The sequence below is a fragment of the Mastigoproctus giganteus genome, chromosome 6 (assembly GCF_048544385.1).
Source record: "Mastigoproctus giganteus isolate SK-2022 chromosome 6, ASM4854438v1, whole genome shotgun sequence".
Classification (NCBI taxonomy): Eukaryota; Metazoa; Arthropoda; class Arachnida; order Uropygi; family Thelyphonidae; genus Mastigoproctus; species Mastigoproctus giganteus.
In genome coordinates this window covers 239,014,176-239,040,507 of record NC_143580.1, presented here as the reverse complement: position 1 = coordinate 239,040,507, position 26,332 = coordinate 239,014,176, and the positions used below count along the sequence as shown (strand labels likewise).

General features: G+C 38.7%; 1 protein-coding gene across 1 annotated transcript in view; it reads right to left on the bottom strand.

Annotated features, from left to right (window-relative positions):
- cin (Molybdenum cofactor synthesis protein cinnamon) overlaps positions 1–26,332 on the bottom strand; it is a 321,839-nt gene that overhangs the window by 215,651 nt on the left and 79,856 nt on the right. Inside the window, exon 5 of the mRNA XM_090376470.1 lies at positions 11,477–11,569. Within this exon, the coding sequence (XP_090232596.1) occupies positions 11,477–11,569 (93 nt within the window). The remainder of the gene's footprint in view (positions 1–11,476; positions 11,570–26,332) is intronic.

Genomic DNA, 26,332 nt, shown 5'->3' with positions numbered 1-26,332 from the left:
TTATAATGGGGGATTTTAATTTCCCAGATATTAACTGGAATTTGGGGGCTGGTCACTCACACATTAGCAAGGATTTTGTATATTTATTGGATGAATATTTTCTACATCAGCATGTTTGGAAGGCAACTAGATGGAGTAATACTCTTGATTTGATTATCAGTAGTGATTCTTCATGCATTAAGAATCTGCGATTAATGAACCACTAGGTGGCAGTGATCACAGTGTGCTGAAGTGGGATTCACTCAAAGAGGTAACTACAATTAGATGTAAAGGGAAGGGTTATTGCTTTCGTAAAGGCAACTACGATGGACTGAGACAGTATTTAAATTCTATACAGTGGGACCAACTGATGATATTACCAACAGCAAATTCAAAATGGGAAGCATTCAAAGAACTTATCTTGCAAGCTACTAGGCTTTACATACCAACTAAGAAATATTGTTCAAGGTTTAGGCCTAAATGGATGTCAGATGAACTAATGAGACATATGGCAGAGAAGAAAAATACATGCGATACATACAAATTAACACGTGACACAGAAGCCTATGATAGATACAAGTTGATCTGTAACCAAGTTACAAAGGAGGTAAGGCAGGCGAAGACAGATTACGAGAAATCTTTGGCAAGGGATGCAAAGAAAAACAGCAAAGAATTCTTTACTTATGTAAACTCTAGAAGGAAGGGGATGAATCAGATTGGACCACTTGATATCGATGGGTCAACTGTTGATGATCCTGCTCAGGTAGCTAACAAACTAAATGAATATTTTGCATCAACATTCACACATGAGGAGTTATTCAGCGAGGGGAATGCCAGAGGTGTATTCAACTCTGGCAGTAAGCTAGAGAATCTTGTAATAACTGAGAGTAAAGTGGAGGAGAAATTGTTGAAGATAAACACAAGAAAGGCACCTGGGGTGGATGGTATCTATCCAGTTATATTAAAGGAGGCAGCCAAAAAAGTAAGCAAACCCTTAGCCATAATCATGAGAGTTTCCTTGGACTCAGGGGAGGTACCCATGGACTGGAGATGTGGAAATGTGAACCCAATTCACAAAGGAGGATCAAAGGCTGACACAAGTAATTATAGACCTGTGAGTTTAACTTCTGTTCCAGGAAAATTAATGGAGGCACTGGTTAAAGAAGCACTGCAGGATCATTTAAACAAGACTTCAGTTATAGCTCAGACACAGCATGGTTTTGTTAAGGGAGTCTTTCCTGACCAATTTGATTGGATACTATGATGTGGTCACAAAGGAACTGGATGCAAGGGAATAACTTTAATATCATATATTTGGATCTTAAAAAGGCTTTTGATACTGTTGCACATGGAGGACTGCTGCACAAATTGGAGCAGTGTAGCATTGGAGGCAAATTTCTGCTATGGATAAAGGCATGGTTGAGTGGGAAAAGACGAAGAGTGGTAATCAATGTACACTGCTCATTGTGGACTAATGTTATTAGTGGAGTCCCTCAGGGTTCAGTGTTGGGTCCATTGTTGTTTTCTGTATTTATAAATGATATTGATGATGGTAGATCAAACTCAATATCCAAGTTTGCAGATGATACAAAATTTGGCAGGGTTGTCAAGGACACCACTGACACTATGCTGCTGCAACAGGATCTGGAAAGGTTGAGCAGATGGGCTGAGAGATGGCAAATGAAGTTTAACATTGACAAATATAAAGTACTACATATGGGAAACACCAACCCCAGAGCAACATATCAACTCTGTGGTACTACACTGACAGTGGTAGTGAATGAAAAGGACCTGGGGATAATTGTGCAAGCAGATATGAAGTTCTCTGAGCAGTGCAAACGGGCTGCAAGAGTAGCTCATGATGTCTTGTCAATGATATACATGAATTTTTCTAGCAGGGATAAGGGGGTGATTATTCCCTTGATTAAGGCAATGTGTAGGCCACACCTTGAGTACTGTATACAGGTCTGGAGGCCTCATTTCAAGAAGGATGTAGAGCTGCTTGGACGAGTTCAGAGAAGGGCAATAAGATTAGTGAATGGAACAAAGGGTTGCTCTTACAAAGAAAGGCCTAAGTTTTGCAAATTACAATGTGTGGAGACTAGGCACCGGCAAGGTGATCTGATAGAGGTGTATAAAGCCTTGAATGGTTTGAGCATGCTCAATGCTGATGCGATTCTTCCTCTTGCTCAGAATAATAACCTGAGAGGGCATAAATTCAAACTGAGGAAAACAGATGTAGGATAGATATGTGGAAATCTGCCTTTAGCCAGCGAGTAGTTGGTTGGTGGAATGGACTTCCATCCCTTGTTGTGGAAGTTGATAGGCTAAATAAATTTAAGGCTCAACTGGACAGGTATTTTGAACGAACGGAGAGGTAAAGTGGAATTTTTTTTTTTTTTGTTTGTTTGTTTTATTTTGTTTGATGCTGCATAAGCTTGCTTCCTTGCATCATATGCCTCTACTAATGCTAATGCTAAATCCCACTTCAGCACATTGTGATCACTGCCACCTAGTGGTTTCTTTATCTGCAGATCCTAATGCATGAAGAATCACTACTGATAATCAGATCAAGAGTATTACTCCCTCTAGTTGCCTTCCGAACATGCTGATGTAGAAAACAATCATCCAATAAATCCACAAAAGCTTTCTTATTGTGTGAGTGTCCAACATACAAATTCCAGTCAATATCTGGGAAATTAAAATCCCCCATTATAAGACTCTCTAATTTACTGGTCTACTCTATTTCCCTGTACAGTTTCTTCTTATAATGATCGGAGTCATTAGGCCTATAGCACATTCCTACTCTCAATTTTGATCTCCCAATGCTTATGTCACACCAAACTGACTCGACACTGCACTGTCCAGAGATGTCAACTGGCTTCACTTCCTTGGATTTTATGTGTTTCTTAACTAATAGCATAACTCCTTCCCCCTTCCTATCCTGTCTGTACACATTGCACTGCCCAAATTCCAGTTTGAGCAATACCTCAAATACAGAAATTTATTTACCAAACTCCTAGCATTGGTATATACGCAAGTATACACACACCTGTTCCTATTCTTAGCTACCCTAATATAGCCCGTGTACTTACTTGTTTAGCAATGACTCTCAGCAACCTCTGAAATCCCCAGCACCTTGTTTTCCAGGCTGCTGCTCATTCCAATAGATGCAGTCAAGAATTACTTTAACCTCTGCCAGCGGCTACGTTAATCTATTAGTCCGTGTATCCCTCAAAGCTAGCAGTTTTCCCACCAACCTAACACTCACTTAATAGCATCAGGAAATATTCTTTCACCCTTTCTATTTAAGTGCTTCCATCCCTGTAGAAGCAGTCTCTCCTGTTAACATGGAAGTGTTAACTTCCATGTTAACAGGAGATGTGTTAACAGGAAGTGTTGATGAATTTGAGGTATTGCTCAAAACATCAAAGGCAGATATTGTTGGGATATCAGAGACGTGGTGTCACACAGATATAAGTAATGCGGAACTGGAATTTGGGGAATACAATGTGTATAGAAAGGATAGACAGGACAGGAGGGGAGGAGGGGTTATGCTATTAATTAAGAAACACATAAAGTCCAAGGAAGTGAAGCCAGTCGACATCGATGGACAGGGCAGTGTCGAGTCAGTTTGGTGCGACATAAGCATAGGGAAATCAAAATTGAGAGTAGGAGTGTGCTATAGGCCTAATGACTCTGATGAGTATAATAAGATATTGTACAGGGAAATAGAGTGGGCCAGTAAATCTGAGAGTCTTATAATGGGGGACTTTAATTTCCCAGATATTGACTGGAATTTGTGGGTTGGTCACTCGCACACTAGCAAGGCTTTTGTGGATTTATTGGATGATTGTTTTCTACATCAGCATGTTCGTGAGGCAACAAGAGGGAGCAATACTCTTGATCTGATTATCAGTAGTGATTCTTCATGCATTAAGAACCTGCAGATAAATGAACCACTAGGTGGCAGTGATCACAGTGTGTTGAAGTGGGATTTACTCAAGGAGGTAACTACCATCAGAGGTAAAGGGAAGGGTTTTTGTTTTCGTAAAGGTGACTATGATGGTCTGAGACAGTATTTAAATTCTATACAGTGGGACCAACTGATGATGTTACCAACAGCAAACTCAAAATGGGAAGCATTCAAGGAACTAATCTTGGAGGCTACCAGGCTTTACATACCAACTAAGAAATATTGTTCAAGGTTTAGGCCTAAATGGTTGTCAGATGAACTAATGAGACATGTGGCAGAGAAGAAAAATGCATGGGATACATACAAATTAATGGGTGACATGGAAGCCTATGATAGATATAAGTTGGTCTGTAACCAAGTCACAAAGGAGATTAGGCAGGCAAAGGCAGACTATGAAAAATCCTTGGCAAAGGATGCAAAGAAAAACAGAAAAGAGTTTTTTACATACTTGAACTCGAAAAGGAAAGGGATGAATCAGATTGGTCCACTGGATATTGATGGTTCAACAGTTGAGGATCCTGCTCAGGTGGCTAACAATCTAAACGAGTATTTTGCATCTACATTCACGCATGAGGAGTTATTCAGGAAGGAGAATGATGTAGGTAAAGTAAACATTGGCAGTGAGCTGGATGATTTTGTAATAACTGAGAGGAAAGTGGAGGAGAGATTGTTGAGGATAAACATAAAAAAGGCACCTGGGGTGGATGGGATCTATCCAGTTATATTAAAGGAGGCAGCAAAGGAAGTATGCAAACCCCTAGCCATAATTATGAGAGCTTCTTTGGACTCAGGGGAGGTGCCCATAGACTGGAGATGTGCAAATGTAACCCCAATTCACAAAGGAGGATCAAAGGCTGACACAAGTAATTATAGACCTGTTAGTTTAACTTCTGTTCCAGGTAAATTAATGGAGGCACTGGTTAAAGAAGCACTGCAGGATCATCTAGACAAGAATTCAGTTATAGCTCAGACGCAGCATGGTTTTGTTAAGGGCAGGTCTTGCCTGACCAATTTGATTGGATACTATGATGTAGTCACAAAAGAACTGGATGCAGGGAATAACTTTGATATTATATATTTGGATCTTAGAAAGGCTTTTGATACTGTTGCACATGGAAGACTGCTGCACAAATTGGAGCAGTGTGGCATTGGAGGCAAATTGCTGCTATGGATAAGGGGATGGTTGAGTGGCAGAAGACAGAGAGTGGTAATCAATGGACACTGCTCAACGTGGACTAATGTTATTAGTGGAGTTCCTCAAGGTTCAGTGTTGGGTCCGTTGTTGTTTTCGGTGTTTATGAATGATATTGATGATGGGATATCAAGTTTAATGTCCAAGTTTGCAGATGATACAAAGGTTGGCAGGGTCGTTAAGGACAATACTGACGCTATGCTGCTGCAACAGGATCTGGAAAGGTTGAACAGATGGGCTGAGAGGTGGCAAATGAGGTTTAACATCGACAAATGTAAAGTGCTGCATATGGGAAACAGTAACCCCAGAGCAACGTATCAACTCTGCGGTACTACACTGACAGTGGTGGAGAATGAAAAGGACCTGGGGGTAATTGTGCAGGCAGATATGAAGTTCTCTGAGCAGTGCAGACGAGCTGCAAGAGTAGCGCATGGTGTCTTGTCAATGATATACAGGAATTTTTCTAGCAGGGATAAGGAGGTGATTATTCCCTTGTATAAGGCAATGGTAAGGCCACATCTTGAGTACTGTATACAGGTCTGGAGGCCTCATTTCAAGAAGGATGTAGAGCTGCTGGAACGGGTACAGAGAAGGGCAACAAGATTAGTAAATGGAACAAAGGGTTGCTCTTACGAAGAAAGGCTTAAGTTTTGCAAATTACAGAGTCTGGAGACTAGGCACCGGCGAGGTGATCTGATAGAGGTGTATAAGGCTTTGAATGGTTTGAGCATGCTCAATGCCAATGGGATTCTTCATCTTTCTCAGAATAATCACCTCAGAGGGCATAAATTCAAATTGAGGAAGGACGGATGTCGGATAGATGTGCGGAAATTTGCCTTTGGCCAGCGGGTGGTTGGTTGGTGGAACCGACTTCCATCACTTGTTGTTGAAGTTGATAGCCTAAACAAATTTAAAGCTCAACTGGACAGGTATTTCGAACGAACGGAGGGGTGAAATGGGAGTGGTGTGTTTTTTTTTTTTTTTTTTGGCTGATGCTGAATAAGCTTGCTTTCTTGCATCATATGCCTCTGCTAATGCTAATGCTAATGCTAATGCTAATATGTACGTTAATATGGAAGATAATATGTATGTTGGTTGGTGGAACGGACTTCCATCCCTTGTTGTGGAAGTTGATAGCCTAAATAAATTTAAGGCTCAACTGGACAGGTATTTTGAACGAACGGAGAGGTAAAGCGGAAGTTTCTTCCACTCGCATATATGGAAGTGTTCTACATATCATATTGAGGTAAACTTCTCTTATTCTTTTACAAATATCATATCTATGTAATGTTTCATTATCTATTGTGATTGTGACATGTTTCCCTTATTGTAAGCTTTTTGTTTTCTGACTTTTAAAATATGAATTGATTCAAGTGTTAATTTTTTATATTGAATCAAAAGCATTATCACTTATATTACTCTTAAGCTATGTCACTATAATCTCATTTGAATTAAAAATCAGAAAATTTCAATAAAAAATGAATTAAACAAAGCAGTAATTAAAACAGTGATATATTAATATTTAAAAAGGCATTAATCATAACAGCAGCAACTATGCCAAAGAAGACAATGTTTCGAATATTGAGTATATGTCATCATCATCATCAGCCATTTTCAATCCACTGCAGGATGAAGGCCTCTCCAGCAACTTTCCAGTTCCTTCTGTTTTGAGCACTGGCCATCCATTTACTACCCACAAACTCATGAATTTCATCTATCCATCTCCGCCTTTGTCTTCCAGGATTTCTTCTAGCTCCTCTTGGGTACCATTCTGTTATTTTTTTAATCCATCTGTCGTCATGTCTTCGAGCTATGTGACCTGCCCAAGACCTTTTTAGTTCTTTAGTTTTGATAAGAATGTCCTTTACTTGAGTTTGCTGCCTAATCCATGTGTTTCTCTTCTTATCTAACAGACTCATTCCAAATATAATTCGTTCCAGTCTTCGCTGTGTAGTTCTCAACTTCTCTTCCATTCTTTTGGTGAGTGCCCAAGTTTCACTTCCATAAGTCATGGTGGGGAGTATACATTGGTTCATTATTTTACGTTTCAGACAAACTGGGATATTGCTCTTCAGTATGTGACTGTATTTCCTGAATGCTATCCTTCCAAAATTTATTCTTCTCTTGACTTCCAGTCATTTATCTTATTACAGCTAATAACTTTCCCAGATAAGTATATGACTCCACCTTTTCAATCACTGCTCCTTCAATCATTATTTCCCTTTCTGTAGCATACTTTTTCATCATTACTTTTGTTTTAGCCATATTCATCTTTAGTCCTAAATCCTTACTAACTGTGCATAACTGATTAAGATTTTCCTCTAATTCTTTGGGATCGTGGCTTATAACCACAATGTCATCTGCAAATCGTAAATGGTTTAGGTACTCTCTGTTCACATTGACTCCTTTCTACGACCAGTCTAATCTTCTGAAAGCTTCCTCAAAGGCAGCAGTAAACAGCTTCGGAGATATTGTGTCTCCTTGTCGAACTCCTTTCTCAATTTTAAATTTCCTACTGTCTTTGTCTAGTCTAATAAAGGAAGTAGCACTCGCATATATTTTCTTCAAAATCATAATATGTGGGGTATCTCTGCCTTGTCTTTCCAGTGCCCGAAACATTGCCTTATGCTGTATGGAGTCAAATGCCTTTTCATAATCCACAAATGACAGGCATAATGGTGTTTTATATTCATTTGCTTTCTCCATTAGCTGTGATATTACGTGAAGGTGATCTATAGTTGAGAATCCTGTCCTAAAGCCAGCTTGCTCTTTTGGTTGATTCTCATCAAGTATTCTTTCTAATCTGTTAGTAATGACCCTTGTGAACAACTTGTAGATGTGGGATAAAAAGCTAATTGGTCTATAATTTCCAATTTATCTCCTTTCTTATACAGCAAAACTATGATTGCATTATTCCACTGCTTAGGCGTCACACCTTTTCGAATGCACTTTGTGAAGAGCCTTGCGAGTTTTTGTGTTATGTCTCTTCCTCCCAATTTTAACAACTCTACAGTAACTTCATCTTCCCCCGGGGCTTTCTGATTCTTCATTTTCTTCAATGCATGTTGTACCTCATCAAGAAGAATATCAGGTATGTCGTATGTGTTGCTACTTTGCAATCCATCTTCCTCACTGCTGGCATTATTCCCTTGCTCCTTGTATAATTCTCTATAGTAGTCTTCTGCTATTTGAATTATGCCCTCTCTGCTGTTTATAAGTACACCATTGCTATTCTTCAGTTTCAGTATCATTCGTGTTTCTGTATTACTGCTCATGGCTGCTGATTTAAATCCTTTGTTTTCCCTTAATGCTTGTTCTACTTTTCTTGTGTTAAATCTTTATATGTGTTCTCTGAGTCTCTTTCTGATGGCTTTGCATAACTCAGTATATTCAATTTTCTCCCTGTCAGTGTTTTTCTTGCTCTTCTTTTGTCGCCTTTGGTTCATCATGACAAGTGTTTCTTGACTAATTTTTTCTTCTTTGGATTTTTTTTTTCCCTATAGGTTTCTTGGGCTTTATCACTTTCAGAAAGTTGTAATATTCCTCGTCGATATCTTGGTTCTGAGCAGTCTGCAGAAACTCAAACTTGTTCTTAAGTTCCAGTACATACTGCTTTATCTCCTCTTCTATTATCTCAAAGACCTTTGTAATATTTACTCGAGTCAGTTTTTTCCTTTCCTTTCCTACATCTATATCAAGTGTATATCTTACCATTCTGTGATCACTTCCAACATTTTCCTTATTCAGGACGGTAACATCATTCACAATATATCTTCTGTTAATGAGGATGAAGTCGATTTCATTAGTTGTTAATCCATTTGGACTCTTCCGTTGTCCACTTTCTGTTCACCCCTTTTCATGAAAAAAAGTGTTCATTACTGACAGTCCTTGATATTCTGAAAATTCCACAAGTCTTTCACCCCTTTCATTTCTTTCACCAATTCCAAAATTTCCTATAGTTCCCCTTTCTGCACTGTATTGTCTTTTTCCAACCTTAGCATTGAAGTCCCCCATAATAATAGTGTAGTGGGTTTTCTGCTCATCTAGAAGACTCTCAATTTCGGTGTACATTTCTTCAACCTCTTCATCATCATGGCTTGATGTTGGTGCATAAATCATTATAATGATTTATTATAATCATTATGATAAATATATTATAATATATTATTATATAATATTATAATATGATATATTTAATATTATGATAAGATTATAATTTAATATTATAATATGATATAATATGCTGCACCTGCCAAATAAAAAAAAATAATTAAACTAACAATAATAATAAAATAAAATTAAATAAATAATAAAACAAAAGGAAACCGACAACCTGTGTATTCCCCTACTCCAGAAGGTAACTATCCAGCTGACCTCTGAATTTCCCCAAACTGTCAGCCTCAACCACCCATGTAGGTAACCTATTTCAGTAATTTATAACTCACTAGCAAAAATAAAATTTCCTGCAGTCCAGTCTAAGCATCCCCCCCCAAGTAACTTGAATTGATGGCCTCTTAGAATCATTTATAATCAAGAAATTTTCATCCTCATTCATTTTACTTTTACCTCTCAGAGCCTTAAACATCTTAATCAAATCTCCTCTAAGGTGCCTAGTTTCCAAGCTGTGCAACTCATATATTCGAAGACCTCATTTGGATGCACTTTTGCCGATCTCACCAGATGAGATCAGCAGATGAGATAATGTTAACTCACCAGATGAGTTAGCATTATCATTAGCAAAGGCATACGATGGAAGAAAGCAAGCTTATATACAGCATCAGCCAAAAAAAAAAAAAAAAAAAACCACTCCATTTCACCCATCCGCTTGCTACAAATGTTTGTCTATGTCAACCTTGAATCTATTTAAGCTATCAACTTCTACGACAGATGGAAGTTTGCTCCAGCAATCAACCACCAGCTGGCTAAAGGCAAACTTCTGCACATCTATCCTACAACTATCTTTCCTTGATTTGAATTTATGCCCTCTCAGGTGATTATTCTGAGCAAGAGGAAGAATCCCATTAGCACTGAACATGCTCAAACCATTCAAGGCTTTATACACCTCAATCAGATCACCTCACAGGTACCTAGTCTCCAGACACTGTAATTTGCAAAACTTAAGCCTTTTTTTGTAAGAGCTACCCTTTGTTCCATTGTTAAAGAAGTAATGCAGATGCATCTTGACAGGAATTTTACACTTGAGAATTTTCAGATGATACAAAAGTTAGCAGGGTGAATAATTACACTGATCAGGGTAAGCTACCAAGAAGATATATAAAAATTAGGCAGATGAGCAGAAGTGGCAACTGAAGTTAACACTGACAAATGCAAGGTACTACACAAAACAACACTGAGGGTAGTAGAAAACAAAAATAATCTGGGGAAATTGCACAGCCAGACACAATGTTTCCTGAGTAGTGCAGACAGGATGACTGGGAAGTCCATGGGTTTTGGCAGTTATATAGAGTAATGCTGTCAGCAGGGATAAAGATATGATTATCCCACAGTATAAGACAATGATAATGCCACATATTGAGAAGTGAATACAGGTCTGGGAGCCTCATTTTAGGAAGGATTGATCTATTGGAATGAGTGCAGAGAAGGGGGCAATGAGATTAGTGAGGGGGTACAAAAGGGTCGCCACAGCAAGAAAAGCTTCAGTTCTACAAACTGCAGCATCTGGAAACTAAGCAACTGCAAGGAGATTTAATTGAGGTGTTTAAGGCTTTGAATGGAGTAAACTAAATGCTAACGAGGGGACATAAATTTAAACTGAGGATGGATAGATGTTATAGTAGAAATGTGCAGAAATTTTCTTTCCAATGTAGTTGGCTGTTGCAACAAACTTTTAACTGGAGCCATGGAATTGGGCAGTTTGAATAAATTCAAAAAGGAATTAGACAAATTGGGGGGGGGTCAGACAGTGATTTATGTGGGAAGTTTTTTTTTTTTTTTTTCTGGTTAATGCTGTAAAAGCTTGCTTTCTTACGTACGTAATTTGCCACTAATAACACTAAAATCTGTAATATCCTATCTTATTAATGCAACACCACTGCCTATTTCTATCTAATTCCAGAGAAATGTCTCATATCGATATTTCCAATATATAGCATCTACCTATTACTTCCCTCTGGAATTTTACCATCACTTTTCTGAAATTGTTTTCCTTCTATATTCACCTGTCACTATATAGTCATGCATAAATTCCACTGTCGGATGGCAGGGTTAAAATAATTCTGATAGGCAGATCTGGCCTCTGAAACAGAATAACAGTTTAACTAAATTTAAGTATTAAACTTTAAGTTTAAGTATCAAAGCTAGACTCTTACCTCAGGAGTAACATCTCGGATACTAAATCCAGTGCCTCCAGTGGTCAAAATTAAATCAATCATCCCACTGTCTGCCCAAGTTTTTAGAACTGTCTGAATAAATATAATATCAGTAAATTTGATTTCAGTATTCATTAACAAAGATGAGGTGAAAATTACATATTTTTTGAAAGAATAGAGATAAATTGAAAGAAAAAATGCACTTGTATATAAAAGTTGTTTAATTCATCATTCTTTTCTACACATACACTCCCCCCTCATTTAACTTGATAAATGAGGTGATTAAAATCAAAATGCATCACTTTAAAGGTAGAAAGATCAAATTTGGAATGGAAACTATCCAAAGGGGTTCATATCAATTCAAATATGAGACAATTTGCTGTACAACAGTTCGGTGCTGTGCAATTTGCTGTGCAACAGTTCGGTGCTGTACAATTTGCTGTACAACAGTTTGGTGCATGACAGTTCACTATATGCAACAATAGCAAATCATGACAGTTCAGTATATGAGACAATTTGGTGAACGACATTTCACTGTATGCGAAAATTTAGTGAAAGACAATTGGTAGCTATGACAATTCGGCAAGCGTGACAATTCAGTGAATTCTTTGGAAGAATTCAGTGAATTCTTTGGAAGAATTCAGTGCATGGCAAAGACTTTTTGGTTGATTTGTGCAGATTTTTTGATAGAATTATGAATCAGAAGATATAAACATTTTCAGAAAGATAAGGACTACTGGGTGAATTTAATTTATTGCTTTTCTTCAAGTTTTTACTGAAATCTGACCATTATAAATTCCTACAATCAAGGACCATCACCATTATTATACCTCACAGTTGTTTGTTTCCTCGATGGACAAGCATTCATGCTCCTATCTCAATGAAACAAAATGAAACTATTGAAATTAGTGTCTATAAAGATAAGACTAATAAATGTAGTGATAAGTTATTTGATCAATTTTTTTGTATTATTGGAAAATGTTATGTACACTACGTGACCAGCAGGAATTTACATCCCCCTCCCCATTTCTAAGCTAACGTTCAAAAGCTCAATCTCTGCTGATAGTAGGAATTTCTTCATATATAAACTACTGTTGGATACCTTGGAACTTACTATACCTAATTTGAAGCCATCAAAGCTGTTAAACTGGTGTTTAAAATTTTATGGACCAAAAAATGGAAAAATGACCTCTGATTCTGAAATGGACACCCAGGATCTACACCCTGTTGTTGTTTGCTTAAAAAGGCCAAATAATGATGAGTATAACTCTCAACATATTTCAGAGGCTGAAATAAGTAGAGCTGCACCAGCATCAAAGAAAAAGAACCAGGATCAAAACCAGATCCAGAAAAGAATTCCCACAACTTGTGGAAACAATACAGTTAGGGGTTACTGATAATATAGTCTACAGAAGTAAACCAAGTAATATTCCAGGCAGCTGTCCTGGATAATGTTATATCCACAAGGCTACAACTTGAAGAACTAATGGCTGCCCAATCTGGCAGAATCAAGGATCACTGCTTCTGTCCACACCACCGGTGGTGCCTTCCACAAAACACTATGCTTCTGTCCACACCACCGGTGGTACCTTCCACAAAACACTATGCTTCTGTCCACAGACAAATAATAGAATGCTGGATGTGCCTAGAAAGGATAATCACTGACCTCCAGATAGAAAATGAGGTTCTAAAACCAAAGCTTGAGACAAAAGAATTTGAGTGAGAGAAGCAAAAGCAACAAAGCTCCCTTTCATATGTGCAGGCTTTAAAGTGTAACAAACTGGAACCAAAAATTACTAAACAGCAAACCCTGAAAAATACTTATAAGACAGAGGACAATATTATAATAATTAGGCCAACTGAAGATAACCACTGGATTCTACTGAAGATGTCAAGCAAACTATAACAAACAAGTTGAAATCATAGTTTAAGAATTTCAAAATCAAAGGCTTAAGAAAGTATGAAACACCAGTGTTAATATAGAAGAAACAACTAAAGAGAATGCTGAAAAATCAGAAACAACCCAGTGGTCAAATACCAGGGTCTAAAATGAGAAGAAACGAAAATAAGGGGCCCACATATTCTTATATTTGATGTTCATAAATCAAAAACCAAGGACAATATTTTTACATAAATATATTATAAGAACTTCCAAGACCACATGAACAAGTATCAGTTCAACTCTGAATTTATCTTGAAATATACAACCAAATCAAGGTCTGCCAGTTTTATATAAAAACATGATCCAAAAAAGCAAGTTTATACAACATCAGGCAAAAAAAAAAATTTCCCATTTCACCTATACATTCAATCCACAGGTTTGTCCAGTTCTTCCTTGAATCAATTTAAACTACCAACTTACACAACAACAGGGTAGTGTCCCTTTACTCAAGCCATAAAAAAGCCTTTTTTTATGGCATGAGTAAAGGGACACTTCCTTGAAGCTAACGTGACTTCTTCACAAACATAACAGAAGTCATCCAGACAATTCACACAGTTACAGTGCATATTAATCTCACACGAAAAAAGGATGAATCTCAAAGAGAACAGCCATTAACTGAAAACGAATCACCCAGTACCTAACTATGCAGTAAGATATCTGCACATTTACTTAACAAGTACGGGTCAATGCTGAAAAAAAGTCACAAGTTAGGGTTAAATTTGAAAGTGTCTGCAATCCTGACCAGACATGATAGGAGGGAGTATATGATGAGAGCCTTGTCAATCAATTCGGTCCTGGTGAGGTTGTGCAAGGTTAATGGGGTAGAATTTTTTTCAGCATGGTCTGTGCTTGCTAACAGGAGAAACTGCTTCTACAGCGATGGGATACACTTAAATATCAAGGGTGCAAGAATATTTGCTTATGCTATCGAGGCAGTGTTAGGTGGGTTGGAAAACTGTTAGCTTGGGAGATTTCGTGGACTAAAAGATTAACAGTAGCCACAGACAGAGGCGAAAGTGATTCTTGCACTGCTTCTATTGTAATGAGCAGCAGGCTAGAGACCAAGTAATGCTGAGAGTTTTAAGAGCTGCTATGAGTCATCATGGAACAAGTAAATACATGGGCTGTGTTAGGGTAACTAAGAGTAAGAACAGGCACATGTATACTTGCATGTATACCAATGCTAGAAGTATACTAAATAAATTTGATGAATTTGAAGTACTGATCAAGGCATCAAAGGCAGAGAATGTTGGGATATCAGAGACATGGTGTCACACAGATATAAGCAGTGCAGAATTTGAATTTAGGAAGTACAATGTGTACAAAAAAGGATAGACAGGGTAGGAAGGAATGAAGGGATATGCTGTTAGTTAAGAAACACAAAATCTAAGGAACTGCATCCATATGACATGGGTGGACAGTGCAAAGTAGAGTCTTTTTGGTGTGACATAAACACTGCGAAATGGAAAATAAGAATAGGAGTGTGTTGTAGGCTTATTGACTCTGATGAGTACAATGAACAGTTGTATAGAGAAATAGAGTGGGCCAGGAAATCAGAATGTCTTGTAATGGGCGATTTTAACTTTCCAGATATTAAGTGGAACTTGTGGATTGGTCATTCGTAAACTAGCAAGACTTTTGTGGATTTATTGGATGACTGTTTCCTACAGCAACATTCAAGAGGACACCAGAGGGAGTAATACTCTTGTTCAGATAATCAGCAGTGTTTATTCACGAATTAAGAATTTCAAGATAAAGGAACCACTAGGTGGCAGTGATTACAGTGTACTGATGTGGTATTTACTTAACGATGTAACTACAATCGGGTAAGGGATTTTGCTCTCGTAAAGGTGACTACAGTGGTCTCAGACAGTTTTTAAATTCTATACAGTGGGACCAACTGATGATGTTACCAATGGTGAATTCTACATGGGAAGGCTTCAGGGACTTAACCTTGGAGGCTACTAGGCTTTTCTTACCAACTAAGAAATACGGTTCAAGGATCAGACTTAAATGGATGTTAGATGAATTAATGAGGCTCGTAGCAGAGAAGAAAAATGCATGGGATGCGTATAAATTATTAGGAGACACAGAAGCCTATGGCAGATATAAGCTAGTCTGTAATCAAGCCACAAAATAGGTTAGGCAGGCAAAGGCAGATTAAGAGAAATCTTTGGCAAAGGATGCAAAGAAAAACAGCAAAGAGTTCTTTACTTATGTAAACTCTAGAAGGAAGGAGGTGGAACAGATTGTTCCACTTAACATAGATGGTTCAACTATTGATGATCCTGCTCAAATAGCTGATAAACTGAATGAGTATTTTGCATCTACATTCACCATGAGGAGTTATTCAAGGAGGCAAATGCCAGAAGTTTATCAAACTCTAACAGGGAGCTAAGTGATTTTGTAATAACTGAGAGCAAAGTAGAGGACAAATTGTTGAAGTTAAACATAAAAATGGCACCTGAGGCAGATTGAATCCATCCAGTTATATTGAAGGAGGCAGCAAGGGAAGAAAGCAAACCCATTGCCATAATTATGGGAGCTGTTTTTGTTGTTGTTGTTATTTGGTTTTTAGGAGCATTAGCAACTAAGGCCATATTGCTCCAGGGATATGCGGTGGTCGTTTCCTGACCTTTCCGCATCCACCGTATTTGGTGGTCACGGGCTCGAACCTCGGTCTAATCAAGAAGCGTGTGCTACGCACTGCTGCTCCTGTCCACCTGACTACGGAGGTGCCAATTATAGGAGCATATTTAGAGTCAGGGGAGGTACTCATTGACTGGAGATGTGCAAATCTATCCCCAATTCACAAAAGTGGTGGAAAGGGTGACACCAATAATTATAGACCTGTTAGTTTAACTTCTGTTACGGTAAAAATAATGGAGTCACTGGTTAAAGAGGTGATACAGGATCACCTAGACAAGACTCGGTAATAGTTCAGACACACCATGGATTTGTTAAGGGGAAGTCTTATCTGACCAATCTAATTGGATACTACAATTTTTACAAAGGAACTGGATGCAAAAAATAATTTTGATATCATATACTTGGATTTTAGGAATGCTTTTGATACGGTTGCACATGGAAGAGTGCCATACAAATTGGAGTCGTACGGCATTAAGAGCAAGTTTCTGCAATGGATAAAGGGATGGTTGAGTGGGAGCCAGCAGAGAGTGGTAATAAATGAACACTGCTCTATGTGGACTAATGTTATCAGTGGAGTCCCCCAGGGTTTGGTGCTGGGCCCATTGTTGTTTTGTATATTTATCAATGATATTGATGAAGGTATATCAGGATTAATGTCTAATTTAGCAGATGATACAAAGGTTGGCAGAGGTTTTAATGATAGTAAAGACAGTATGCTATTGAACAGGATTTAAAAAAGTTAGCCAATGGGCTGACAAGCAACTGAAGTTTAACATTGAAAAATGTAAAGTACTGCATATGAGTAGCAGTAATCCAAGAGAAACATACAGACAATTACAGTCAGGGAGGTGGAGAATGAAAAAGACCAGGGAGTAATTGTGCAGTCAGATATGAAGTTCTCTGAGCAGTCCAGATGGGCTGCCAGAGCAGGTCATGGAGTTTTGTCAATGATATATAGGAATTTTGCTATGGACAAGGAGTTGATTATCCAAGACAGGAGGTGATTATCCCTTTGTATAAGGCAATGGTCAGGCCACATCTTGAGTACTGAGTACAGGTCTGGAAGCCTCATTTTAGGAATGATGTAGATTTGCTAGAACGAATACAGAGAAGGGCAATAAGATTGGTGCGCTTATGAAGAAAGGCTTAAGTTTTGCAAGTTGCAGCATCTCGAGACTAGGCACCTGAGAGGTGATATGATTGAGGTATATAAGGCCTTGAATAGTTTGAGCAGGCTCAATGCTGATAGGATACTTTCCTTGTTCAGATTAAGAACCTGAGGGGGCATAGATATAAATTGAGAAAGGACAGTTGTAGAATAGATGTGCGTGTTTGCCTTTAGCCTGTGGGTAGTTGATTGCTGGGATAGACTTCCATCTGTTATTGTGGAAGTTGATAGCTTAAATAAATTTTAGGCTGAACTAGACAAATATTTTGAGTGACCAGTATGGGTGAAATAGGAAGGTTTTTTTTTTTTTTTTTGGCTGATGCTATATAAGCTTGCTTTCTTGCATCATATGCCTCAACTAATGCTAATGTAAAAAAACTTCAGAGTATTTTGTACACTGCCTCTAGGGGTAGTATACAAAGGAAGAAATTTAGAAGAACTGTGAATTGATGGAATAATAGTTTAAGCTGAGCACTGAATTTACTGTATGATTGCCTATTTGTACCCATCGTTTCCTATGGCTTTATAGCTTGGCTTCACAGGATGACAAATTCTGTAGTTAAAAAGTATATTATGCAAGCTCAAAGATTCACTCTTTTATCCATTACTAGAGCGGGCTGAACAGTTTCGACAGAAGCATTACTAGTGATCTCTGGCAGATTACCGGCAGATCTGCAAATCATTTTATCAGCACAGTTGTATTGCACTAAAAATAATTTGAGAAGCCTGATTTTGAACATAAGTTCATGTCAAGATCAAGAAAGGCTGCATAAAAGACAAGGTGTCAAGGAAGAGAAGAAAAGAATTCTGAGTGAATTGGTACAGGTCTGGCAAGGTGATGGGAGATCTCGGAGAAGGGGTGAGTAACATACAAGTTCTTACCGTGAGTAGACATCTTGGAGGTGAGAAAGAAACCCTGGTAGCAGTTCGGGGTAAATGCAGCCTTTCTAACAGGCAAAGAGGGTTTTCAAGTTAGGCCTAGTAGATAGTGAAAATTGTATTTGCAGAGAAGAGGAGACACATCAGCCCATATGTAAAAACTCCAGTTTTAATGTAACAACTGTGTTGACATTAGGAGTCAACTAGAATTGTCTTTAGGAGGATTGGAACAGCAGTTCCTCTGGAGCATGTTCGTAGAAAGGTGCAAATTTACTTCCTTTAACAATTTTGTTGTTTCTATATTTAAATCACGAGCACAGTGGAAGTTAGACAGTAGAGTATGCCTCCCGGTGGCAGGAATGGAAACCTAGTCCATTGGGATGAGCGGGATGTGCAATGATTGTCCAAAGTCTAATTCCTCGTGACTAGGACCAAGTGGCATGAGCACTCTCCGAAAATTGAGTTGTGTTAAAATTTTGAAATTTCTTTTAGCTTTTAAAATGTTTTAAACAGCTAAAGTTAGAATTGAGATGAGTCATAAACCACATATAACCTATGATTTGGGTGGTGGGTTGGCTTAATCGGTGTTTTGAATAATGTTGTCAGCCTCAACTACCTGTGATGGCAACTTATTCCAGCAATCAATGACTCGCTGGCTAAAAGATTGTTTGTTTGTTGTTTGTTATTTGGTTTTTAGGAGCACTAGCAACTAAAGCCATATTGCTACGGGATATGCGGTGGTCATTCCCTGACCTTTCCGCATCCTCCGTATTTGGTGGTCATGGGCGTGAACCCCCGGTCTAATCAAGAAGCATGTGCTACGCACTGCTGCTCCTGCCCACCTGGCTATGGAGGTGCCCTGGCTAAAAGAAAACTTCCTACAATCTAATCTAAATCTCAAGTCCTTTAGGGTGAATTTATGACCCCTAGTTCTGGAATTTCTTATAACAGTGAGAATACCACCTTCATTCATTTTACTACTCCCTCTCAGAGCTTTGTAAACCACAATCAGGTCACCTCTGAGGTGCCTTGTTGTCAAGCTCAGTAGCCCACATAATCAGACTCTTTCCTCATACAGGTGTCCTTCTGCCAATCTCACCATTTGAGTTGCCCATCTTTGGACTCTTTCAAGAAGCTCAATGTCTTTTTTCAGATGAGGTTTCCATACTTGAACAGTATACCAAATGTGGTCTTACAATTTCCTTATATATTGGGATTATGACCACCCTATCTCTACAGGATAACATTCAATAAATCATCGATAGGACACCATGGACTTTTCTGGCTGCCTGTTCAAGAAACTTCATATCTGCCCATATTCTAACTCCCAGATCCCTTTCCTCCTCCATTGTTTTTAATTCAACCTCACCAACTGTATAATTTATTTTTGGATTGCTATTCCCCAAGTGTAAATTCATGCATTTAGCAACATTAAAACATAGCTTCCAATTCTCTGACCATCTTTGAAGTTTGTTCAATTCATTCATGAAGAAGTACTGCTTGGCACAGATCATTGACAACTCCACCAATCTTTATGTCACCTGCAAATTTTGACATCACCCTTTCTATCCCTTCATCATTTATGAAAATGAGAAAGAACACTAGTCCAAAACCAATTCTTGAGGGACTCCTCTCTTGACGTAACACCAATCTGAAGAATATCCATTAATCCCAACCCTTTGCCTTCTCTTGCCTGCAGCCACCCAGCAATCCATCTTAGAATCTTACCAGTAATCCCAACCTGTTCAAGCTTATATAGTAACCTCTCCTGAGGGACTGAGTGAGATACTTTGCTAAAATCCAAATAAAAACTATGTTGAAATTATTCCCTAAATCCAGCACATGACATGAATAATGTGTCAAAATAGGCTACTAAGTTAAGTATGATTTACCATTAACAAAGCCATGTTGTATGTCCTACAGAATGCCATATATATCTAAATGTCCCTGGATTTCATTCTTAATCCTATATAGTCTTGGTCTTCCTGAACTTATTTGTGGTACTATTACAGATCAACTTGTACCTGTTGTAGGCTTCAGTACTTTTTAAGATAAGGCTAGAGAAACTAAGGCTGTGTAAGAGAAAGCACTGGCTAAGAGAGCAATGAATGGGGACAAGGACTTTTTTATGTATGTGAATACCATGGAGAAAAATGTGAATCAGATCGGACCTTTGTGCACTGGGTGTTGGAAAGTCTTAGATAATGCAGCTGATGTTACAGATGAATGAAACAGGTACTCAGTCTCTCTTGCACAGCCTCTATGCAAGAGAGGCTGAGTCATATGAAATTAGCAATTTCAAAATTACACATTACTGTTTATTAGAAAAACTTAAACCCATAAAGGAAGCAAGTAAGGTTCCTGGAACTGACAGCATATATCAAGTAATTTTGAGGGAGACCACCAGGGAGTGCATACAATCTTTGAAGTTAATTATGAGGGCATCTTTGGACTCGGGAGAGATTCCTTTGAATTGGAGAAGTGCCAATGTATCACCAATACATAAATGTGGTTCTAAGAGTAAAGTTTGTAACAACAGATCGGCTAGTCGGACTTCAGTGACAGGAAAAAATCTTAGAAGCAATGATTAAAACTGCAATCCAGGGACATTTAGACAGATAGATATGGCATTCTGAATAACACACAATGGTTTTTTTAAAGGTAAATTATGTTTAACTAACATAGTAAGTTTGAATTTATACTTTGACATATGAGCAGGATGTAGTGAACAATTCTGATGTATTGGATTTTAGCAAGGTATTTGAATCAGTCCCTCATGAGAGGTTATTGTACAAGCTGTAACATGCTAGGATTACTGGAAAAATTCAAAGATGTATTGCTGGGTGGCTGCAACACAGAACTGGGTGGCAGCGGGTTGTGATTAATGGATATTCTTCAGATTGGTGTAAAGTCAGAAGTGGGATCCCACAAGGATCAGTCCTTGGACCACCGTTGTTTCTGATTTTCATAAATAACATCAACAATGGGATAGAAGGGTTGATGTCAAAATCTGCAGATGACGTAAAGATCGGTAGAGTAGTTAATGATCAGTACTAAGCAGCATTCCTTCAGGATGACTTGAACAGCTGCAAGAATGATCAGAAAAGTGGTAGCTATGTTTTAATGTAGCAAAATGCAAGGTCTTACACTCGGGGAATAGCATCCCCAAAATAAAACATACAGTGGTGGGGTTGAATTAAAACAGTAGAGGAAAAATGGAATCTGTAAGTAATATACGGGCAGATATGAAGCAGTATAAACAAGAAATCAGGAAAGCCCATGGCGTCCTATCAATGATTTATCGAATATTATCCTATAGAGTAATGGAGGTCACAGTCTCACTGCACAAGGCAATTGTGAGACCACATTCAGAATACTGTGTTCAAGTATGGAGACTTTATCTAAAAAAAAAAGACGTAGTTTATTAAAAGAGTCCAAAAATGGACAACAAGCACTGTGAGATAGGAAAAAGGGCGACCATACAGGAAAGACTTAATATGTGGGCTACAGAGCTTCAAAATCAGGTACCTTAGAGATGACCTGATTGAGGTTTACAAGGCTCTGAGAGGACAGGTTAGTAAAATGAATGAAGGAAGAATTTTCACTATTATAGAGAATTCCTGAGCTAGGCAGCATAAATTCATATCATAGGGGGAGAAGTTTACATGATGAAGTTCGTTGATTGCTGGAACAAGTTGCCTCCACAGGTAGTTGAGGCTGATAGTCTGAATAAATTCATACATCAACTGGATAGATACCTATGTGAGGAAGCAAATAATTTGTATTTTGTTATATAGTCTTTTTTTTGGCCAGTGCAGCAAAAGCCTGTGGCTTCCTTGCACTATATGGCTACTACTATTACTATGTAGCCAGAAAGTATCTTGGGAACAATGGAACTCATTTCCAATTAAGTGGCAATGTGTATATCCAAATTTGTCAGATGGATCATCACCTCCGGGCACTGCCAAAAAATTACCTTTCCACTGTCCATGCGTTACTGCTTGGTGTGTGTTTACAGCAAATTTCAAAAATAGGCTATTTTTCTTTGATCAGGCTCGATTTCAGAGCCCAGAAATGTATACCGGATTATCTAAGCACTAGTATTTAGGTCAGCCAGTAACTCAGAGGCTTCATAGCACATTTAGTGATAATCACATCATTTGCCAATGGTTTAGGAAGTTTAACCACCTTGATCCTTGTGAATGTTGGTAATGGGAATATCTCAAAGCACTTCCAATCTCAGACTGATTTGAATGACAGCATCATCACAAGGCATGTTGCTAACAATCCCCATGATATTCCTTTGGAGAAAAGTTAGCATTAGTAGAGGCATATGATGTAAGAAAGCAAGCTTATATAGCATCATGAAAAAAAAAAAAAAAAAAAAAAACCACCTTTCCCTTTTCACCCATTCAGTCCAAGTGTTTGTCTACTTCTGCCTTGAATTTATTTAAGTTGCTGACCTCCACAACATATGGAAGTTTGTTCCAACTATCAACCACTTGCTGACTAAACGTGAATTTCCGCACACATATTCTACAATTGCCTTAACTCTATTTGAATTTATGAGTAATCTGAGCAAGAGGAAGAATCCCATTAGCATTGAGCTAGTTCAACCCATTCAAAGCCTTATACACGTCAATTAGATCACCTCACAGGTGCCTAGTCTCAATAAGCTGCAATTTGCAAAACTTAAGACTTTCTTCATAACACCCACCCATTGTTCTACTCAACAATCTCGTTGCCCTTCTCTGTACTCATTCCAGGAGCTCTACGCCTTTCCTAAAATGAGGCCTCCAGACCTGTATACAGTACTCAAGGTGTGGCCTGACCATTGTAAGGGGGTGATTGTCCCCTATAATAGGGGACAATCACCCCCTTATCGCTACTAGCAAAATCCAGTATATCATTGACAAGACACCTCTTGCAGTCTTTTTGCACTGCTCAGAAAACTTCATATCTGACTGCACAATTACCCTCAGGTCCTTTTCATTCTCCACTATCCTAAGTGTAGTACTACCCAGTTGATACGTTACTCTGGGTTACTGCTACCCATATGCCGTACTTTACATTTGTCAATGTTAAACTTCAGTTGCCACCTCTCGGCCCATCTGCTCAACTTTTCCAGATCCTGTTGCAGTAGTGTACTATCATACAGTCATTAAGAACCCTGACAACCTTTGTATCGTCTGAAAACTTTGACATTATACCTTATATCATTGACAAGACACCATGACCTACTCTGGTAGCCTGTCTGCATTGCTCAGTCAGATATGAAGTTTTCTGAGAAGTACAGACAGGCTGCCAGAGTGGTGTCGTGGGGTCTTGTCAATGATATATAAGAATCAGCCGAACAGGGATAAGGAGGTGATTATCCGCTGTATTTTTTTTTTTTTTTTTTTTTTACATGAACCCCAAACACGAGAGGTATTAGAACCTATAGTACTTAGTACCGTGCTTGGGTTGGAGGTTCAGAAAACAAAAGAAGATATTTGTTGACATTGGACTTGAACTTCTGTAGATTGTAATTTTCAGGAAATACGTATGAAGGAAGGTTGTTCCAGAAAACGGCAGTTGAATGAATAAATGAGGAAGATGAAAAGATGAAACCCACAGAATGGGTTTGAAGTTGGACAGTAAATAGATGTTGGCTGGTGGCGGCACATGTTCGGACTGTTTTGAAAGAGAGAGCGGGAATTATAGAAGCCAATTCAGAAGAACAGTGCCCATGGAAGTATCTGTAGAAGAGGCATGGAGCAGAAACAGTACGTCTTTGAGAAAGTGAGTGGAGAGACTCTGTTAGAGATGAATCATTAATTAACCTAACTGCCCTCTTCTGAATGGAATCAAGAAGCTTGAGAGAGGTTTTGGGGGCACCACCCCAGATGTGGGAACAATATTCCATGGCAGGGCAAATTTGCGATTTATACAGACTGAGCAGCTGTTTGGAAGAAAAGTAACGCCGAGAGCAAAAGAGAAAACCAAGTTTTTTAGATGCAGAGGAAGCAATATTTGTAATGTGTTTGTGCCAAGAGAGATTAGAAGTCAGGGTAATCCCCAAAATAGATATATCATTTTGCCTAGAAATAGGAGTGTCACTAAAGATAAGGATAGGAGCAGAAGAATACTTTTTGCAAGATATAAGACAAGACAGAGTTTTAGAAGGTTTGAAATCAACTAAGTTGTCTTTGCCCCACTGGAGAATTACCTGAAGATCGGCATTTAAGGAATTGGTAGCAGATTTTCGAGAAGTTGAAGCTGATTGGGCAGGACAAGGTTTCTCAAAATGGAAAGTTGAATGCAATGTGCGATCATCGGCAAAACTATGGATAGCATTTCCAGTCAATGGAAGAAGGTCATTGATATTCAAGAGGAAAAGAGTGGGGGAAAGAACTGAACCTTGGGGGACACCGGCATTAGTGGAGAAGTTAGAAGACAGAGAGCCATCTACCATCACCCTCAGTGAGCGATCACAGAGAAAACTGGATAACCAATTACTAAAAACAGTTGGCAAACCATAAGATGGAGGCTTTTTTAGAAGACCTTTATGCCAAACATGATCAAAAGCCTTTGAGATGTCAAGAGCAACTACTTGTGTTTCACCGAACCTTTCCACTGAATTAGTCCATAAATAGGTAACATAAGCCAGAATATCACCAGTGGATCGACACTGACGGAATCCATACTGGCGATCGTTGATCAGACAGAAGGTTTCTAGGTAGTTTAAGAGTTGACGGTTAATTGATTTCTCCATTACTTTAGAAAGAGTAGAAGTAATTGCAATGGGGCGATAATTGGATGGGAGGTATTTGTCACCCTTTTTAGGAACTGGCTGGATATGAACAAATTTCCAAGCAGAAGGAAAAACACCTTTGGAATAAGAAAGTGAAAAAAGGGAGCAAAGAATAGGAGTAAGTTCAGGAGCACAGGTTTTGAGAACAAGGGGAGAAATACCATCAGGACCTGGAGCTTTCTTAGCATCAAGATTCATCAAAATCCTTCTGATATCCTTTTGACGGAAGACCACACGAGGCATAGCAAGGAGCGTGTTGGGAATGGTGGGAGGTGTTTTACCAAGATCATTAATACATGAGCTGGAAGAAAAATGGCATGCTAGCAGGTCAGCTTTATCCTTGGCTGAAGTGACAACAGAACCGTCTGGTTTGGACAGAGGTGGGAGCAGAGATGGGCAAAAGTTGCGGCTAATAGCTTTGGCAAGAGACCAGAATGCTCGGATACCATTAGGGCAAGAAGCAAGTTTTCTACTCTTAGCCTGTTCAAACTCTAGTTTGGACTGATTAATAACTGCTTTACAATTGTTGCGAGCTTTAGTGTAGGCAGAAAATGAAACTGAAGAATTAGAAACAAGCCAATTACAATATGCAACATTCTTCTCTTGAACAGCCTTAGCACATTTATTGGAAAACCAAGGTTTAGATAAAGGACGAGATTTTAAAGTGGAGTGAGGGATAAAGGATTCCATTCCTGCAAGAATAATTTCACTCACACGATCTCAGCAAATGTTGACATCAGAAGTTTTGAAACAGTAATCCGACCAAGGGAAAGAAGAAAAGAAGTCTCGCAGGTCATCCCATTTTGCATTCTTGTAATGCCAAACAACACGAGGTTGGGAATAGCCATGAGATAAAGGTTCCATTGGAGAAGAGACAATCACCAAGTTGTGATCTGAAGTGCCTAAAGGACCTCTCACTTCGACCGTGTACTTAGAAGGGTTGTTTGTGAGAAAAAGATCTAGGTCATTAGTAATTGCAAAAGCCTCAGCATCTCGACCTGCTGGGTCGGTGTGACTAGAAAACGGAAACCAGCTGGAGTTGTGAACATTAAAATCACCAAGGAAAATTACCTCACTGTTAGGAAAGTTGGACTGGAGAAAGTCAAGTTGCAAAGAGAGGAAGTCAAAGAGCTCCAAGTGATTAGTGGAGTTGGGAGAATGGTAGCGATGAATTTGACACAATGAGGTAGAGAGATTTTAAGCCAGAGAAGATCAAAGAGAGGAGACTCCAAATTGCCAAGTCTCTGACAGGGAATATCAGAACGGACATATGCACAAGTACCACCTTTGAGGCGAAAGGAATCATACAGCAAATAATTTGGGCATCTGAGATGAGCAGTAGTTGAATCAACCAATAACTGAGATTCTGTCAGAAAAAGTACATGGGGTTTGGCAGACTGCAAGTGGAAATGGACATCGTTGAGA